The 16,339-nt window shown below is 39.1% G+C and overlaps 2 protein-coding genes across 7 annotated transcripts in view; both read right to left on the bottom strand.

Annotated features, from left to right (window-relative positions):
• ikzf1 (IKAROS family zinc finger 1 (Ikaros)) overlaps nt 1-1,309 on the bottom strand; it is a 17,840-nt gene extending 16,531 nt beyond the window's left edge. For 5 of the 6 annotated variants that reach the window (XM_053333065.1, XM_053333066.1, XM_053333067.1 and 2 more), the window contains exon 1: nt 745-897. In XM_053333065.1, the coding sequence (XP_053189040.1) occupies nt 745-889 (145 nt within the window). In that variant the 5' untranslated portion in view covers nt 890-897. Of the gene's footprint in view, nt 1-744 lie in introns of all 6 variants that reach the window. The other variant, XM_053333071.1, reaches the window with a different exon arrangement.
• Nucleotides 1,310-5,405: 4,096 nt separating this feature from the next.
• Nucleotides 5,406-15,163, bottom strand: LOC128372559 (spermatogenesis-associated protein 48). The gene is made up of 8 exons (XM_053332655.1): nt 14,758-15,163; nt 12,773-12,837; nt 11,248-11,330; nt 10,646-10,784; nt 8,803-8,870; nt 8,460-8,567; nt 8,241-8,318; nt 5,406-5,526 (listed from the first exon to the last, which is right to left on the bottom strand). The coding sequence occupies exons 1-8, from the start codon at nt 15,161-15,163 to the stop codon at nt 5,406-5,408; spliced, it is 1,068 nt and encodes a 355-aa protein (XP_053188630.1).
• Nucleotides 15,164-16,339: the final 1,176 nt, after the last annotated feature.

The following is a 16,339-nucleotide window of genomic DNA, read 5'->3' as shown; positions in this document are numbered from 1 at the left end:
ATGCAGAAAATTATCAAATTTATCGATTAATTCATGTGAAACAATATTTAGATGCAGGGTTAGTGTGTGCGTATACTGATTTCCTGTTTCCAACAGCGCTGAAATATTTTCAAATCTTTGGCCCCTCCGAACAATTTTTTTACGACTGAAACACAACTTAATGAAATGAAAATATGTCTTTTAAAATATTTTATGACACTTCAGAGTCAGAGGGACTGTCTGAAGTTCGTGTGCGCACATCTGTTGCAACAGGTGCCTTAACAGAAGTGTAAAAACGTTTTAAACAGGTTAAAAATGTAGCGAAATGTGTCGATAATTAGTAAGAAATGTTAAAAATTAAAACAGTATTTTTAAAAAGGAATCATACTCATTGTGAAATACTTATCCATATGTTCCCAAAAGAAAAAGACACATGGAAAAAGGGGAACATCCCACAAATTCCCTTAAATTACTATTTACAGACAAATGACACGGAAAATAAATATCTATTTTTAGTGTAAATAATGTTAAAAAGTAGTGAAGTTTGTTAATGAGTTATATGCCCTCTGTCAGCAGAGAAACGCGCGCACCAAACGGGATCTGATGCTGCGCCGCACCTGCACCGAAACTCTAAGGAGTCTCTTCCAGTCAGGTGCATGTCTCCTAAAAATCTTAAGAAAAAAGCAGCTTGGGATCAATTTAGAGGTCTTGACCTAGCCTTTGAGATTAGTGTCAAGCTGTAAAGCGCGGTGGAAATCACTTTACCTGCTATTCCTTGAGTTTGCAGTATGAAGTTCTTCCAACTCTCCCCGGCTCCATGTGCAGAAGGTCGCAGCGCCGCGGCGGCCCCATGGAGCTGCGCCCTGAGTCCCTCCCCTCTCCACTGCACTTCCTCGTTCCAGCCCAACATGACTATGTCTCTGAGCTCGACTGAGGCATTTTGCTTGCTTTTATCCACAGGCCGATTTTGCAGCGGGGAGTCGAGCCACCGAGCCCTTGGCACTTGCTTTGTGCCGTGCCAATAAAAGCTGACACCCAGTAGACCATTACTGGCAGCCATGCATGAGATGGGATGAGGCGCGCGAGGAGAGTGGACCATTCATTGTTTATTTATTTCATTCTCACCGAGGAAGCTGATGGGGGGGTGCTCCTCACTTGCATATTGGACAGCTCCCCTTCTGTCACCTGTTCTGGCACCACTGAAGCAGTCCATAAAATTAACACAACTCTTTTCTTTCCCATTTAATGAGGTTTTGCTTTCTCATTTTCTCTTTAATGTTTCATCCATTTTGGCTGATCTTTCTATTCTGTGTTGGCACCCGCTGTGTTAAAGCCTCATGTCCTGCCTTATCACATCAGCAGGTGTCCAGAATAAGGATTTTAAAATGGGTTGGGGGTTTTTTTTCAACATTTTTCTTACTTTCTGTTTTAGGATGATTGTATACTGGGTGCACAGAGTGAGTGGCTCAGTCCTGCAGAAGATCATCATGCAGATATGCATTATATTCACTGAAATGTGGCTTTCCCTTTGGTTTACTGTACAGGAGTGTGCAATACAACACTATGCATATAGATCTGGAAGTCCACACCCATTTTAGTTCATCACCTCTGCAAGCCACTTTATAACTTTAACACTGGGCATGTTGCGGTGGAGTCGCTCATCTGAAATTCACAACTGCTTGGAAGTGACTTGAAACCAAGATACCCAATATTTAATGTAAATTAGTAAATTGTCTCCACACACTAAGCTCAGTGTTTGCAGCACATACAACTGGATGGGGTGACATGATTCATCTCCAGCCTTTCTGTCATCATCCATGCTGATAGTATGAACATACCATGTAAGGACAGTGCGCTCAACGACAGCACAGCAGCAGCCACGTATCACTATACGGAGCCTTTTCAGATGTTTAATAACTACTTTCCAGGTTTCATGTCATGCCAATTTGAGTTGTCAATCTGCTGCACAATTGTGTAGTGAAATAGAGTGAAGGGTGCCTACATAATGTCTGAAATTAGTGAAATAAATATAAAATGTGGATTAATATTGATAGACATTTTAAATAAATGATGACTTACACTTCTAGTTTGGCTAAAATATATCGCCTCTCATTCTCCTGTCATTATTATCTCATATGAACCTCTTGTAATAATAATAATTTTATTTCCAATCACTGGCATGGAGTTTTTTCCCCTTTCTCTACAATATATTTCATTTCTGATGAAGTTACTTGAGTGGGTTTTTTTCAATTTCCCACAATAAGTGGTTGTTATTTTCTGTTAATTTGCCTTCCAATGTTTACTCTTGCTTGTGACTGTTTTTCCCAGTATCCTACAGTCCAGGCCTCGCAGAGTACCCTTATCTCAGGAGAGGCTGTATGTGTGCTGGATTGCTGAGTCACCTTTCGTGGGAGGCTGCCCTTATCTCCTAACAAGCAAGACATTCAGGCAGTTAGTTGCAAAAGGAGGAACTTTGGGCAGGAGCAGTGTGGCCTGCTGTGTCTTCACGGCCATAATATGGGTTGCCGCAACGCTCACTTGACTTCCTCAAAGCCTCTGTGCTGGCGCTGCCCCCTATATTAGGTCAGAGGCTGCACTTTTTTTTTGTGGACATTTGCAGGTATGAGAAGCTGCGAGAGGAAGACAGAGGAAGTGCTGGGACTGAAATGTGACTCGACGCTATCAGCTAACGCAGAGGTGTCGGATCATGACTGTGGTCTTCCATGACCCCAGAGATACTGTCCTGTTGAGTGACACAGCAGTGGCTTTCGCTGTGCTAAAAGAACAATGATTCAGTCAATGTTTTCAAGAAGCTACTGCTTAATACTCGCCGTTGGCTGAGTTCCTGATCATCATCCCAACTCTGACTTCTTTAAAACATGCATAAATCGTTATTAGTCATGTGGAAACGCTTGTATATTAAAGCACTTCCACTGAACTGTGCAGAATATAAGATTAGACTTCATGTATGGACTGTAATCCACAGCTGCACATCAAACTAAACACAAATAACCCTGTGCTCCTTCGGGTTAATCTGCAACCTGCAGCAAGTTGCTGTAATTAAAATCATCACCTGGCAAGTCTCAAAACATCATCAGGCGATGTAGCCGGTCGACTACCGAACAATAGGCGCAGGCTGGTTCTTATTTCATGGATCTTTAAGCAGTATTCACTGTTTTCACATTGGGAAGCATGAGCAGCATGTAACCCTTAATTGGTTTCATCACCTTAATAAGTCAAAGACGTTCAAGACTGATAATCACATTAAATAGTCCAATTTATCTAAAAAGTCAATTGCAAACTGAAAAACTCTCTTTCTTTAGGAATGCATTATGCTCTGAGGATGTCAGAGTAAATTAAATTCCCCTCTGCACACTAAAGCATCAATTTCCTTATGGTAATTATCTACTGGAATAGACGTGTCACTAGAAGGAGTCAGGCATGCTTGACATTTAGCCTTTTTATGGAGAGGCGATGAGTAAAAATTAAGATGAGGAAAATAAATTAATCTCCGGCCCAGGCAGGCATTGAGAGATCCTGGAGGATAGTGGTTGAATCAATCATGATGTTTGTGAGCCTGTTTTGAAAAGGAGCCAGTGATGAGATTCAGACCACAGGCTGGAAAATCAGAGGAGGAAGAAGAGGAGGAGGAGGAGGAGGAGGAGGGGGGTGGTGCTTTTTTTGCAAATAGAGTTATGAGTGCTATGAGGAGGTTTGTGCAGTTTTATTGCTCTTAAACACAACAGCAAACGTAAAACTTGGGTGCAATCATATAATAGTAGTAGTAATAAATCATTCTAAACTATTTTTGACATTTCTGGGAAATACACTTCAGTTTTAACAAGACGATCAATATTATTCTTACATAGAAAACTGGTATCATTCTTCTCATCTATCCCTAAATATCATAACACTCTTTTAAGTGTCTCAAACATCTTAAAAAGACATACATTGGTAAAAATACAGTCACATAGTAGTTTGAAAATGGTGAGATGGTTAATGAGAGATGCTGGTTTCCTAAATCAAGGCTACAGATCAAGATTTTCCTGCATATTATTAGTGATTACCAGATGTCAATCACCATGAGCTGATATCAAGCCAAAAAAAAAAAATGTTCTTACTGCAACCAAAAAAAAGGAAGGAACCAATCTAACTTGGTGTGATTAATAACTCATAAAAAATGTATAAGAATTCAGATGTGGATTATAACTGCGATGCATTAGTGATCACACGACTTGCAAAATCAACCGTGTTGAAGTAGAAATCCTTGTGAATTGTAAATCTACACAAAATATAGATGAAGAGAAACAGGAAAACCCGCTCATCCCTATTTCCTGTCAAAGCGCGATGCACACAAACCACAGACAAAAGCTATAACTGGCAGACACTTCATAATAATGTTGATTTGCATTACAGTCACATCTACAGAAAACTAACACCTCAATATGACTCAAGTGTAGACTCTTTAATATGTGCTTTCTGAGCAAATTAGCTTGGTTAATACCTACATGTTAGTTATAAATGGATCTAATACATTTTTTATACCTACTATAGTTTTATATAATGTCAAAGGTAACATTAGTGCAGAAAATCCTTATTTTCCGTCATAGTATTTCCTTTGTTTTGTCCCTGTTTTTGCCCTTCAGGACAGAAACACAAAAAAATGTGGGCTGAAATACACACACACACACAAACACACAAACACACACACACACACACACACACACACACACACTGAGCGAGTGAGTCAGTGGGAGAGCAAATCTTTAAGAGGACAATGCAAGAGCTCACTACACCAGAGTTAGAAAACCACTCATCTAAATCAGGGAAATTATGATAATGGGGCATCTCATTATTCTCCAACTCACTCCGAATCAGTCACTGACATCACATCATTATAGACGTATTCATATAAACAGATTGGATGGCATAAAAAGGAAGCCGACACCTTCAAAACTTTCTCATCTGCTTTGTCTAATGTCTCCTCGTCTGTTGTTGTGCGCTTGTGGCAGGAAGTGCAGGTCTCAGGAAGGGGTTGCAGGGGGTCGTGGTGGTCACCATTCGGGACAGGGGCGCCGCATGGCCAAAAACAGGACCCCCTAATTCTTGTATCGTTCTGTGAAAAAAATAGCATGAATTTATGAGTCAGTAAATCATAAATAATTCTGGATCAAGTAGAAATCCAAAAACCAAACACGAATATTCATAGTGCGACATCATATCACTCACACTGGTGCAGTCTGACTACCTCAAAAATACCCATAGGCACTTGTGTAATGAGTGAGCTCTGGCAGACAAAAATCCCGAGGACGTCTGACCGTTGCAGCAGACAGTTAATCAATCCAAGCACTTGTCTTTTTTTCTGTTTTGGGGAAAAAATATGGGAGGCCAGCCTAATCAGCAGAGGAAACAGATCTCAGGGGGTGTCAGGCTCCAGGAAAATGGATCTGGGTTGTGAAAACCACGATTACCACGAGCTGCTCTGGATTCAGCCATCTGGAGCTGCCTGCTCCAAAAGCCGGTAAAGTTCGCTCAACTGGGGCCCAACTAGGAAACAGGTTTACACCTCCTTAACAGACAGAGAGCACTCCCAGAGAGGAGGGATGTTTTGCTGTCTGCTGCTGCTAGACTCAAACAAAAGTGGGACGTGTTGAAGTAGATATTTTATTTCATATAATGCAACATAATCACAGTTAAGTCTTTAACACACTAACATGACTGATTACAGTTGGTTTTGATATTATGTAAAGAAACCACAAATCTGCTCGGAAATCTTAATGCAAAAATGATCTTTTGCCCTCAAATGAACCCTTCTTGTCTTTTTCTCCACAGTTTTCCAAGACTTCCTATTTCCTTTCTGTCTATCTTCAGGAATGACATCCATTGTTTTGTTTACATACTGCAGCCTTTCCCTATACATCATTAACTTCTGATCCACAAAGCTACCCATTAAAAAGAATACAGGTGATTAATTATTAATTTTAGTATCAGTTGTATTGATGTTCACCTCACCTTACCTAACCCTAACCCTAGCCTCTCTCCAGTAACACCAGGTATTCCTAATCTTCCTCATTGTGTATTTTTCTGTTAATTCTCTGGAAATCCACTGATACCTTGACATCTTCAACACTTTGTTCTTTATTTGTCCCTTTAATCAGTCCTATCATTCAACAGGAGAGCTACTGTGCACCCTGACCACTGTTCTTATAGCTTGTAGTGTTTTTTTGTGGTGGTGATGAATCGTGAATGAAGGATCTCAATAAATGTCTGCTGCATTTTCATTGTTTTGTCAATGTTTGAAAGTTTAACATCAGATATATTGTCTCATTTTCTGCAGTGTTTAATAAGGTTTTTCTCTCTGTGGCAGGACAGCTTAGCCTATTTTCTTTAAAATATCTTTTTTAAAAGCTCTACATAAATCAGCTTAATTTGCCTGTTAGATAAATACATGCTCGGAAATACACTATATTGCCAAAAGTATTCACTCACCCATCCAAATAATTTAAATCAAGTGTTCCAACCACTTCCATGGCCACAGGTGTATAAAATCAAGCACCAAGGCATGCAGACTGTTTCTACAAACATTTGTGAAAGAATGGGTGGCTCTCAGGAGCTCAGTGAATTCCAGTGTGGTACTGTGATAGGATGCCAACTGTGCAACAAGTCCAGTTGTGAAATTTCCTCGCTCCTAAATATTCCACAGTCAACTGTCAGTGGTATTATAACAAAGCGGAAGCGATTGGGAAACTTCATGTGGCCTTCAGATTAGCTCAAGAACAGTGCATAGAGAGATTCATGGAATGGGTTTCCATGGCCAAACAGCTGCATCTCAGCCATACATCCAAACGCAATGCAAAGCGTCGGATGCAGTGGTGTAAAGCACACTGCCACTGGACTCTAGAGCAGTGGAGATGCGTTCTCTGGAGTGACGAATCGCGCTTCACCATCTGGTGATCGGATGGAAGAATCTGGGTTTGGCAGTTGCCAGGAGAACAGTACATGTATGACTGCATTGTGCCAAGTGTAAAATTTGGTGCAGGGGGGGATTATGGTGTGGGGTTGTTTTTCAGGAGCTGGGCTTGGCCCCTTAGTTCCAGTGACAGGAACTCTTAATGCTTCAGCATACCAAGAGACAATTCCATGCTCCCAACTTCGTGGGAACAGTTTGGGGATGGCCCCTTCCTGTTCCAACATGGCTGTGCACCAGTGCACAAAGCAAGGTCCATAAAGACATGGATGAGAAAGTTTCGTGTGGCCTGCACAGAGTCCTGACCTCAACCCGATTGAACACCTTTGGGATGAATTAGAGCGGAGACTGAGAGCCAGGCCTTCTCGTCCAACATCAGTGTGTGACCTCACAAATGCGCTTCTGGAAGAATGGTCAAAAATTCCCATAAACACACTCCTAAACCTTGTGGAAAGCCTTCCCAGAAGAGTTGAAGGTGTTATAGCTGCAAAGGGTGGACCGACGTCATATTAAACCCTATGGATTAAGAATGGGATGTCACTTAAATTCAAATGCTTATACTTTTGGCAATATAGAGTATGTCAGTCATTTTAAATTCTGTATTTATTACGTATAATTCACTGTAGTCTTAGTATTAATAAGGATTATTGAGAGTTGTTATTCACTTTTAAAGGAATGGTGGTAAATATGAGCACATCTGTATGGTGCAGTGTGAGTTCAATCTGAGGCATGATGCTAGAGGAGTGAATTAGATCGCCCTCCAGTGGGAAGTTGTGGTCATTACCCTGTGTTTTAAAAAACACTAATATATACATTATTTATGTACTGAAGATATGAGTAGAAGTGAGTGAAAACAACCTCTGTGTGACAGTGGATACAACAGAATACTCATCAAAACTTTTGAAGTTGATGATTATAAGTTAATTGATTTTGATGAGGAATTCAAAGAATATTTATACTCTACTATATCATAAACATAGCAAAAAACTTGCAAAAAGATAGTTCATAGTTTTATAAAATTATTGGTAGCAACCAATAAGAAGAATTGTGTTTGTTTTGAGTTTTGGGTGACACACATTCAATCAATCAATCAATCTTTATTTGTATAGCGCCAAATCACAACAAAGTTATCTCAAGGCACTTTACACATAGAGCAGGTTCTAAACCAAACTCTTCAGGTTTTAACTACATTAACAACAGGATCACAACTTTTAGAGATAAAGGGTGACAAACATCAGGCAATGCTTTCCTTTAAAGTTCAAATGGCTCCATAAGACCTACTGTAAAGACTCACCTGCAGACAGAGCCGGCAGCATCATCAGCCAAGTGAGCCTGCACAGCTTTACCCGTGTAGCCAGGGATGGTGGTTCGGCTGGCCCAAAAACAGACATTTGCACATTATTTATTCAAATCTAATATAGGAAACGTGTGTAGGGGTTATTTCAAAGGGAACAGCTTTGTCAGTATCTGCCCTAGTTAACACGGGGAAAAACATTGAATGTGAATGTCTCACTGTGCTGTAGGGGTGTACGGGGGCACAATGCTCCTCTTAAGGGTCAGGGGGTGAAAGTCTTCCTCCATGTTGTCAATGTTATCCATGTTTTGAGAGCCAATTTTACCACTGTAAATATATGAGAACACACAGGGACAGACACACACACATACTGTATACACTCAAATGCCAGTTCATACTAACATGTAAGGCACTATCAAACATGAAGTACTCACGTGTATAGTGGAATTTGACCTGATCTCCGACATCCACTGCAGCTGGAAATACGAGGAATCAGGAGACCACCATGAACATGAATGCTAACAGAAGACTGGAGTGACTCACAAAACTTATAATGACTTACAATGATATGGGTTTCCTGGCATCATTCCTCGATCGAAGCTGCTGTCTGCTCCACTCGGCTCCAATAGACTTGCAAAGAACAACTGATCTTTTAGAAAGATTTATCAGGCACTCACTTACATTAAGAGACAGTTTGACTGTGTTCTCTCATAAGCCCACACATCTTCACTTTCCTACTGTACACACACACACACACACACACACACACCCATACACAGAGGTAGACATGACTCAATCCCAATCAGTCAGAGCTTTAAGGGCTGCATGCAGTGTTTTATTAGCAGTTCATTATTCCCACATTGATTTAAAGACTTTAATGATAACTTTGACATAATTCTGTGTTTCTTGATGACAACAAACTGCATGGAAAAAAAGAAAACATTAAAAAAAAAAATCTAAACAATCAATGTGTTAGTCCTTCTCTGAATAGGAACTATAGGAGCACCACCCCAGTTTAAACATTCAAGTCTCTTCTTGAAACACATTTATACAGACAGGCTGTTCTTGCCCTTGAGTTATAGCCTGCAATTGTTTATTTATTTATTTATTTTTTTAGCACTTTGTACTTGGACTCTGAGTGATTTTATTCTTGTTGCTTATTATTTTACTTTTAATTCATTTTCTGGTCTTCCTGTGCTCTATGAAGCACTTTGTAACAACTGTTTTGAAAGGTATTCTATTATCATTGTCATTATCATTATTATTATTATTATCATTATTATTATTATTAGTAGTAGTAGTAGTAATAGTAGTAATAATAAAGTTACTTACTTAAATTACTTACTGACTTCTGCACTCAGCCCATTCATGTCCAATGAAGATGTAAATCTTTAAAGATGAATATACAGTCACACATATAGAGTTTACATTTTTAAAAAGTTCTAAAAAGAACTAGGCACTGTAGTTTTTAGTAAAAGTTACTCAAACAGAGGTAAACTTTGCATTTGTTGGGGACTATATTCAGCTGTGGATTAATACACATTTGGTGTGCTAGCAGCAGCATGACGGTGTTAATAGGATTGACTCAAAATAAACTACAGTGCCCATATTCATGGTAATGAAGGAACATGCCAGCCGGTGCAATAGTGTGACTCAGTGATGTGTTTTTTGGGCAACAACACTGTATGATTCAGTGGAATAAGGTATATCAGGCTATAGATATACAAATGATCAATCAATTTGTTTGTTTTTTCTATTCATTCACTCAATTTATTGCTGTTTTTAGTCTTTTCATGGGATTTGTTGACAATAAGCAATGAAATATCATTCATCTGTCTACTCCAGTCTATATGCTGCATTTTACATTTGATGCCAACTGGTCCAAATTAGTTATGAATGTGTTGGGTTTTTTTGTAGTTGTTTTTTTTAATATGTTGTGTTTTAAGGCCCTCAACCTGAGCCTGGATAGTAGCAGGGAATGAATGAATGACTGAATGATGTTTTAAGGCCTAATAGGAAATTACTGTATAACACATAACAAAGAGAGAGATTTTCTACAGATTCTGGATTGAGAGAGGATAAAACTGACACCCAACTTCCCTTTCAGTAAGGCCAAATATAAAACAAAAACTCTGTGGGAGTGGTTTATAAATGTTGAGAAACATCAGTTTGGTTTTCATTCTAACACTAATTACACTCAGGCTATTTACTTCAGCACACTATTCCATGAAATATTTAGTTTCAGACATGTTGTTTTAGTTCCTCTGTCCAAAGTAATCCGCTATTAAAAATCTCATTTTACTTCAATCAGTTGTGGGAATCAGTGTAAAACTAAGACACCCACAGCTGGAGAAACAGAGAAGAACTGAGCTCTTGTTAGTCACAGTTCATTCTCCAAGGCTTACCTGCCACAGCTGAGGTTGGCTATTGTAGCGTCTCGATGATGGATGCTCACTCACTGGGTCGGCCATTTTCTCCCTGGTTGTTGCTGGTGCCTTAAAGCTTCGGGGCAATTTTGAATCCCAATCAACTTCCTCATAACTCCTGCAAATGAACAGAGAATTACACATCTGAACCAAGCGCCTGGAGTGTAATTGATTAACTCGATTCCCAAAAGTTGCTTTAATTTACACAGATCCCTTCATTGCACAAAGTATATTGGACAGCTTGTTAACTGAGGAGCAAATTCATCCCAGAGGCTTTAAGCAAAGCTGCAATTCATGATTTCATTGAGCAGCAATTAACACAACAAGAGGACTCAGTGTTCCCTGATGACATCACTGGAGCACAAAATCATAAATATTCACTCTCAATAACCCTTGAAGCAAAATGACTCTGTATGTGTGTGTGTGTGTGTGTGTGTGTGTGTGTGTGTGTGTGTGTGTGTGTGTGTGTGTGTGTGTGTGTGTGTGTGTGTGTGTGTACTGGACATTGTAAATGGTGTGGGAGGTGTAAGTTTTGGTCTATCATCCTGAAGGGAGGCAAGTTACAGTCTGAGTGTTCTGACCTCTGGGTTGCAGAAGTGTATCTGAAGCGTCTGACTGCCAGTGAGTTGTCTGTCCACAATCTCAGATCAGAAGAGAGGGCATCCTTTAAAAAATCAATATTCAGATTTGTATTATGTAAGTCCATTTGAATATCAGGTCGGAAAAGCCAAGAAAATGTTTATTCATGGTTGTATACTTTTTAAATCATCACTATACCCTCACATCAAACCTCACATGGTTAAGTACACATGGTATTTCTGCAGCATGCCTAATGATCTTAAACTGATCTCTGTTACTTGTCAGCTAGTAATGACTCTAAAGCCTCTGCAAAGATTTATCTAGTTAAAAATCCTGCAGTAATTATAGAAGAATATCAAGATCGAGGCCTAAAAGAAATAGAAAATTACTAATGTCTAAAGTACAACAAGGTTAAGTGTCTACAGCTGTTATAGGTTCATATTCTGACCCTTTACAATAATGAGTATTTACATTATTGATTAATCTGTAGATCATTTTCTCTATTAATCAATTATTTTGTTCCAGACACTGATCACTGTTTCTAGAGCCCACAGTGACACACTCAAATGTCTTGTTTTGTGTACCAAACCCAAATATATTCTGTTTAATGTCATAGAAGACTAAAGAAACAAGAAAATATTCACACTTGAGAAAGTGGGATCAGAGAATGTATTTGTTTTTTTCATTAAAAAATAATTCAAAATGATTAATCGATTATCAAAATAGTTGATTAATGTAATAGTTGACATAGTTTAAGTTCAACTTTATGAGATAAAGGCTTAAGTCAACATGCTAACATGCTAACACAATGGCAAAGTTAACATGCTAACGTTAGGCAGGTATAACTATGTGTTCCAATTGTACTCAGAAGTTGGACTTCCTGAGTTCCCAGTCAGCTGAGGTCAGATGTTGTCTAAATCAGAATGAGTCAATCAAACAATGTAATGTTGCAGATTTCAGTATATTATCCACCACTCTCCTCCCACGTCTCAACACAAACAGGCATTAATCAAGCCTCCATTCACTAGGCAACACTTTATGCAGTACCATTTACTTCAACTGAGTGCTGCACAGCTTCCCCTAAAACATAATAATGCATGTCAAGGTAATTATAATTACTTCAATTATCAGACTCACAAACAAAATAATAAAGCATGATTATGTTCTCAAAGTGAACACCTGCCCACTAAATAGTAGCCTACACTGATGCGATCCATTAACAAGAGAACCAAAGGGGGGTGTGTGTCGATGTGTTCCTCTTTAAAATTGAATCGGTGTTTGTGTTATGATAGTGAAGTGATGAAACTAATAACGCATTTGTCTTAAAACCTCCCCAGCATTAGTTTGAGCAAATGTCTCACAGTGTGTGCACTGCAGTAGATTGAGTGAATAAATCAATGTAGAGTGTTTATGTACTCAGATAGTTAAACGGGGGAGGGGGAGGGGGGTGTAATATATGTGGAATGTGAATACTAAGTGAGTAAACTGTGTTCATTCAGTAGGAAAGTTAATTCAAAGATCACCCACCTTAGCTCCAGTGTGTTTATCAGGAAAACTGCTGGAAAACATTGATGTCTTCAGCGAGTCTGAAGCTTAGCAGGACACAACAAGGGGATACAGGCAAGTTGTTTGTTATGAATATATATGCACAGAAGTAACTGCTGTCAAGGTCAGACCACCCCGCGAGGTGGGCCTGGGGCAAAAATCAGCTTTGGGCCATAATTGTCCCCTCATTCATCTCAATTTCTGTGTAAATGAATCCTTTAGCCTTACATTCATATTCTGACACTACACACTATCCTCTCATAAATTACTCTCTACACCAAACATCTGAACCATACATCTATTTGTCATTCATAAATACCCATGAGCCATAAATATAACAAATGGGTAATTAATCCTTAATGAAGCTTTCAGAGACCAGACAGAGTATATTCTTTACACTATTTGTGTCTGGAGAAAACAACTTCCACAGTCACATTATATAATGATCGCTTGTCACATGAAACAGGAATTGAAATTGAAATATTTCACTTTCTTTGTTAATCATTTAAATAATCATTTGAGGAAATGTGATGAAATGATGAAGTTAAAACTGTGCAGTTAGCCAACAGCCTGAAGTCAAGCCCTAGCTTTTCTTGGACACTTAATGAAGATTCACAACAGAAAAACTGAAAAGAAACGTGAAGTTCTCCAGCTTAGAAACAGAAATTGCATATAATTAACTTAATACAGCAACTGTATTCTTCTTATGGGATCTAACTAAGGATAACAACTAAGTACTTAGGGACAAATAGTGTGAAAGGAAACAAATAAAAAGATAAATTGCAGCAAGAAAAGCTATCACACTGATATTATCCACCATGGCTTATTAACACTGAGGGAAATACTGCTGCTGTCTAATGACCAAGAGGGAGCTCTGCAGCATCCATAATTCATTATTAAATACACTCAAACAGGACAGAAATATAAAACCAGCTAATAAAACTATATTTTAGTGTGACACAAGTTCCTCTATGAGACAGAAGCAACTTTAAGCTCCAGCAGCAATGAGTTTGTAGCATCTTTTTGTTTGTATTATCATTGCTGAGGTATGATATCTTAAGAGCTTACATATTTACTCATAGTTTTACTTTTTCAAAATCATTTTTAATAAGTAGCTTAACACCAACTGACTGGTTTAACTATCACCTTGCTGCCGTTCTTTATTTTATTTTGTATTTATATGATGTGTTCTCAGACAGTGTGTGCTTTTTATCTTGTGTCTTGTGTTTCACTGCTGCCCTTTTCACAGCCGACATTTTGTCAAAGCAGCAAAGCACAGCTGTACATAATAACACTCACGATGGCTCCATTCAATTATTGTTACAGTGAGCCATATCAGTGAGCAAGTAACAGAGAGCTGGAACTGACTCACCTAAATACAATGCAGCCAGCATTATATGTCATGTGACTAAATCCACCCGTGCATTTCCTGCTTTGACAAGTCAAACTGTCTGATGTTTCTCTTTGTGACATTATTGATGAATCTACAGATTATTTTCATGATTAATTGAATGATATTTTGCTCTATAAAAGTTAAAAGTGCTCATCACAATTTCAAACTGCTTGTTCTGTCTGAGCAGTTCAAAATTCAAAGATATTCAACTTACATCTAGACAAAGCAAAGCTTCACATTTAAAAAGCTTGAACCAGGGACTGGCTGGCACTTTTGCTAGAAAAATGATTTCAATGATAAATAGATTATCAAGAAAATTGATAAATTGTTGTCAATTGTATTTCTGTCAACTAATAAACTAATTCTATCAGATCCAGCCCCAGTCATTTCAGTTTATTTTGTGCCCCTGAGGTTTGGTGTCCTTGGGCAGTTGTCCACTTAGTTTGGATGGTTTCCAGCTTTGACTAATCTACAAGAGATATTGTCAAAATTCATAACTACAGAGTATCTGATATTAATTATGATCAGTGTTGTCATTGTGAGCAAATGTAAACATTATCTCCTGTTATTTTACCACTGAGCCTCGCTCTTATGGCTGCATCTGGGATCCTCCTGGAGTTCCAGGCCTTGTCTTCGCTCAGGTCCATGCAGATACCAAAGGAATTTGGTGTTGTTTGTGGCCTCTCTCTGAAATCTGGGGGTACCCTCAGACCAGAGGCCACATGATGGAAATCTATAAATTTCTGTCGTCCTTTCACCCCCAGAGCCACCTCTGCTCCAGCACTCAGCTGCCCGCAAGATGGGTCCAGCAGGGGGATGTCCTCTCGGTGGGGGGCCAAGGAGGTATGCTGAGCAGAAGAGTTTACACATCCAGGTTCCCGTCCATCTCTACCAGCAGACCGGTACAGACTGGAGTTCAGCCGTCTGATTGTATACAGTTCAGCAGAGAACGGCCTAAAAGGATCCAAAACTGCAGTCATCATTGCTGGAAGAGAAACCCTGTGTGTGTGTGCGTGTGTGTGTGTGTGTCTGCGTGGATGACAAAGCAGATCATAGATCTGCTGTCAGGCATAAAGATACAGTGAGTTGGTTGCCCGGTGACAGTCTTTGTTTGTATCTTGGATCAAATTACTGACATGCACAGAGGTCACATGACCTGCTTGGTTGTTGATGTGTGGAGCTCCACATACCTGTGCACAACATTTATTCTATATTTATTATAATAATGAAAAGCAACGATGTAATCATCATCCTCTGGCCCCTGGCCACAAACCAATGATTCAGCTCAGGGGAGCATTCAGGACCAATAATGTTTCCTCTGAGCTGCTATATTTTGGCACCTTACAACTACTAATTTATCACACTGACTAAATGTTTTGCCAGCCGTCAGTGGGGGTTATTGTCCCTGGAAAATAACTTCACACAAATACGTTTTGGTGGCAAATAATAATGACTTGGCCCTGCCTCAGGGTTTAGTGAAATGACCCTCCCGAGAGAACGCTACATTACGTCTTGTGATGGGTCAGGGACTTTTTTTTTTTAAACTATTTTCCTCTTCAAAGATTCCTTCTTGTGATCACTAGATGGAGTAAAAGAGCCTGTTTTGGCAGATAGCAACTCCTTGAACAAGCCTTTATATGTCCTTTGTCCCTTAAGAATTAAATGACACTACAAAAATATAGAAAAAATTTACATCCCACTTGGAATATTATGCTGATAGATTATGAGATTAAAAATACCATTTTAGCACAACAAGGTGACCATAAACCACCTCAGACCTATTATGACTCCCAGAAGGAATATTAAAATGATTCTTCTACGGGCATATAGGCTAAACGAGCTATTGTTTCAAGCAGAAATGGTGTTAGTTGGCAGAGGAACTTTAAATGTAGCCTGTTTTTTTAAAGTTCAGACAAACTAAATGAAAATTATGTAAATCACTTGGATGCAAAAAGTGTTTTTACAAAGGGCGTACTCTGGTGAATGCGGCGGCTTGAAAGAGCTGTCTGATATTCACTGAAGCAAAAAAACACCAAATACTATGTGCCTCAGTGCCTATTAATTAGTTTGCCTGGTTTGAAACGCAATGTGCAAATGTAAATATAACACATAAATATATAGGCACGCACAAGGCACAGTGTAGCTGTGCTTTATTT

Source organism: Scomber japonicus, chromosome 14, assembly GCF_027409825.1.
Source record: "Scomber japonicus isolate fScoJap1 chromosome 14, fScoJap1.pri, whole genome shotgun sequence".
Lineage (NCBI taxonomy): Eukaryota > Metazoa > Chordata > Actinopteri > Scombriformes > Scombridae > Scomber > Scomber japonicus.
This window is presented reverse-complemented; position numbering and strand designations above follow the sequence as displayed.

Bases quoted from the DNA above. Each gene is read 5' to 3' on its own strand.
- LOC128372559 (XM_053332655.1), bottom strand. From the start codon at position 15,163: ATGACTGCAGTTTTGGATCCTTTTAGGCCGTTCTCTGCTGAACTGTAT. The intron at 8,871-10,645 runs GTAAGCCTTGGA...GTTCTTTGCAAG, and splicing joins GCCAACCTCAGCTGTGGCAG to TCTATTGGAGCCGAGTGGAG. The intron at 8,568-8,802 runs GTAAGTCATTAT...ATATATTTACAG, and splicing joins GCCAGGAAACCCATATCATT to TGGTAAAATTGGCTCTCAAA.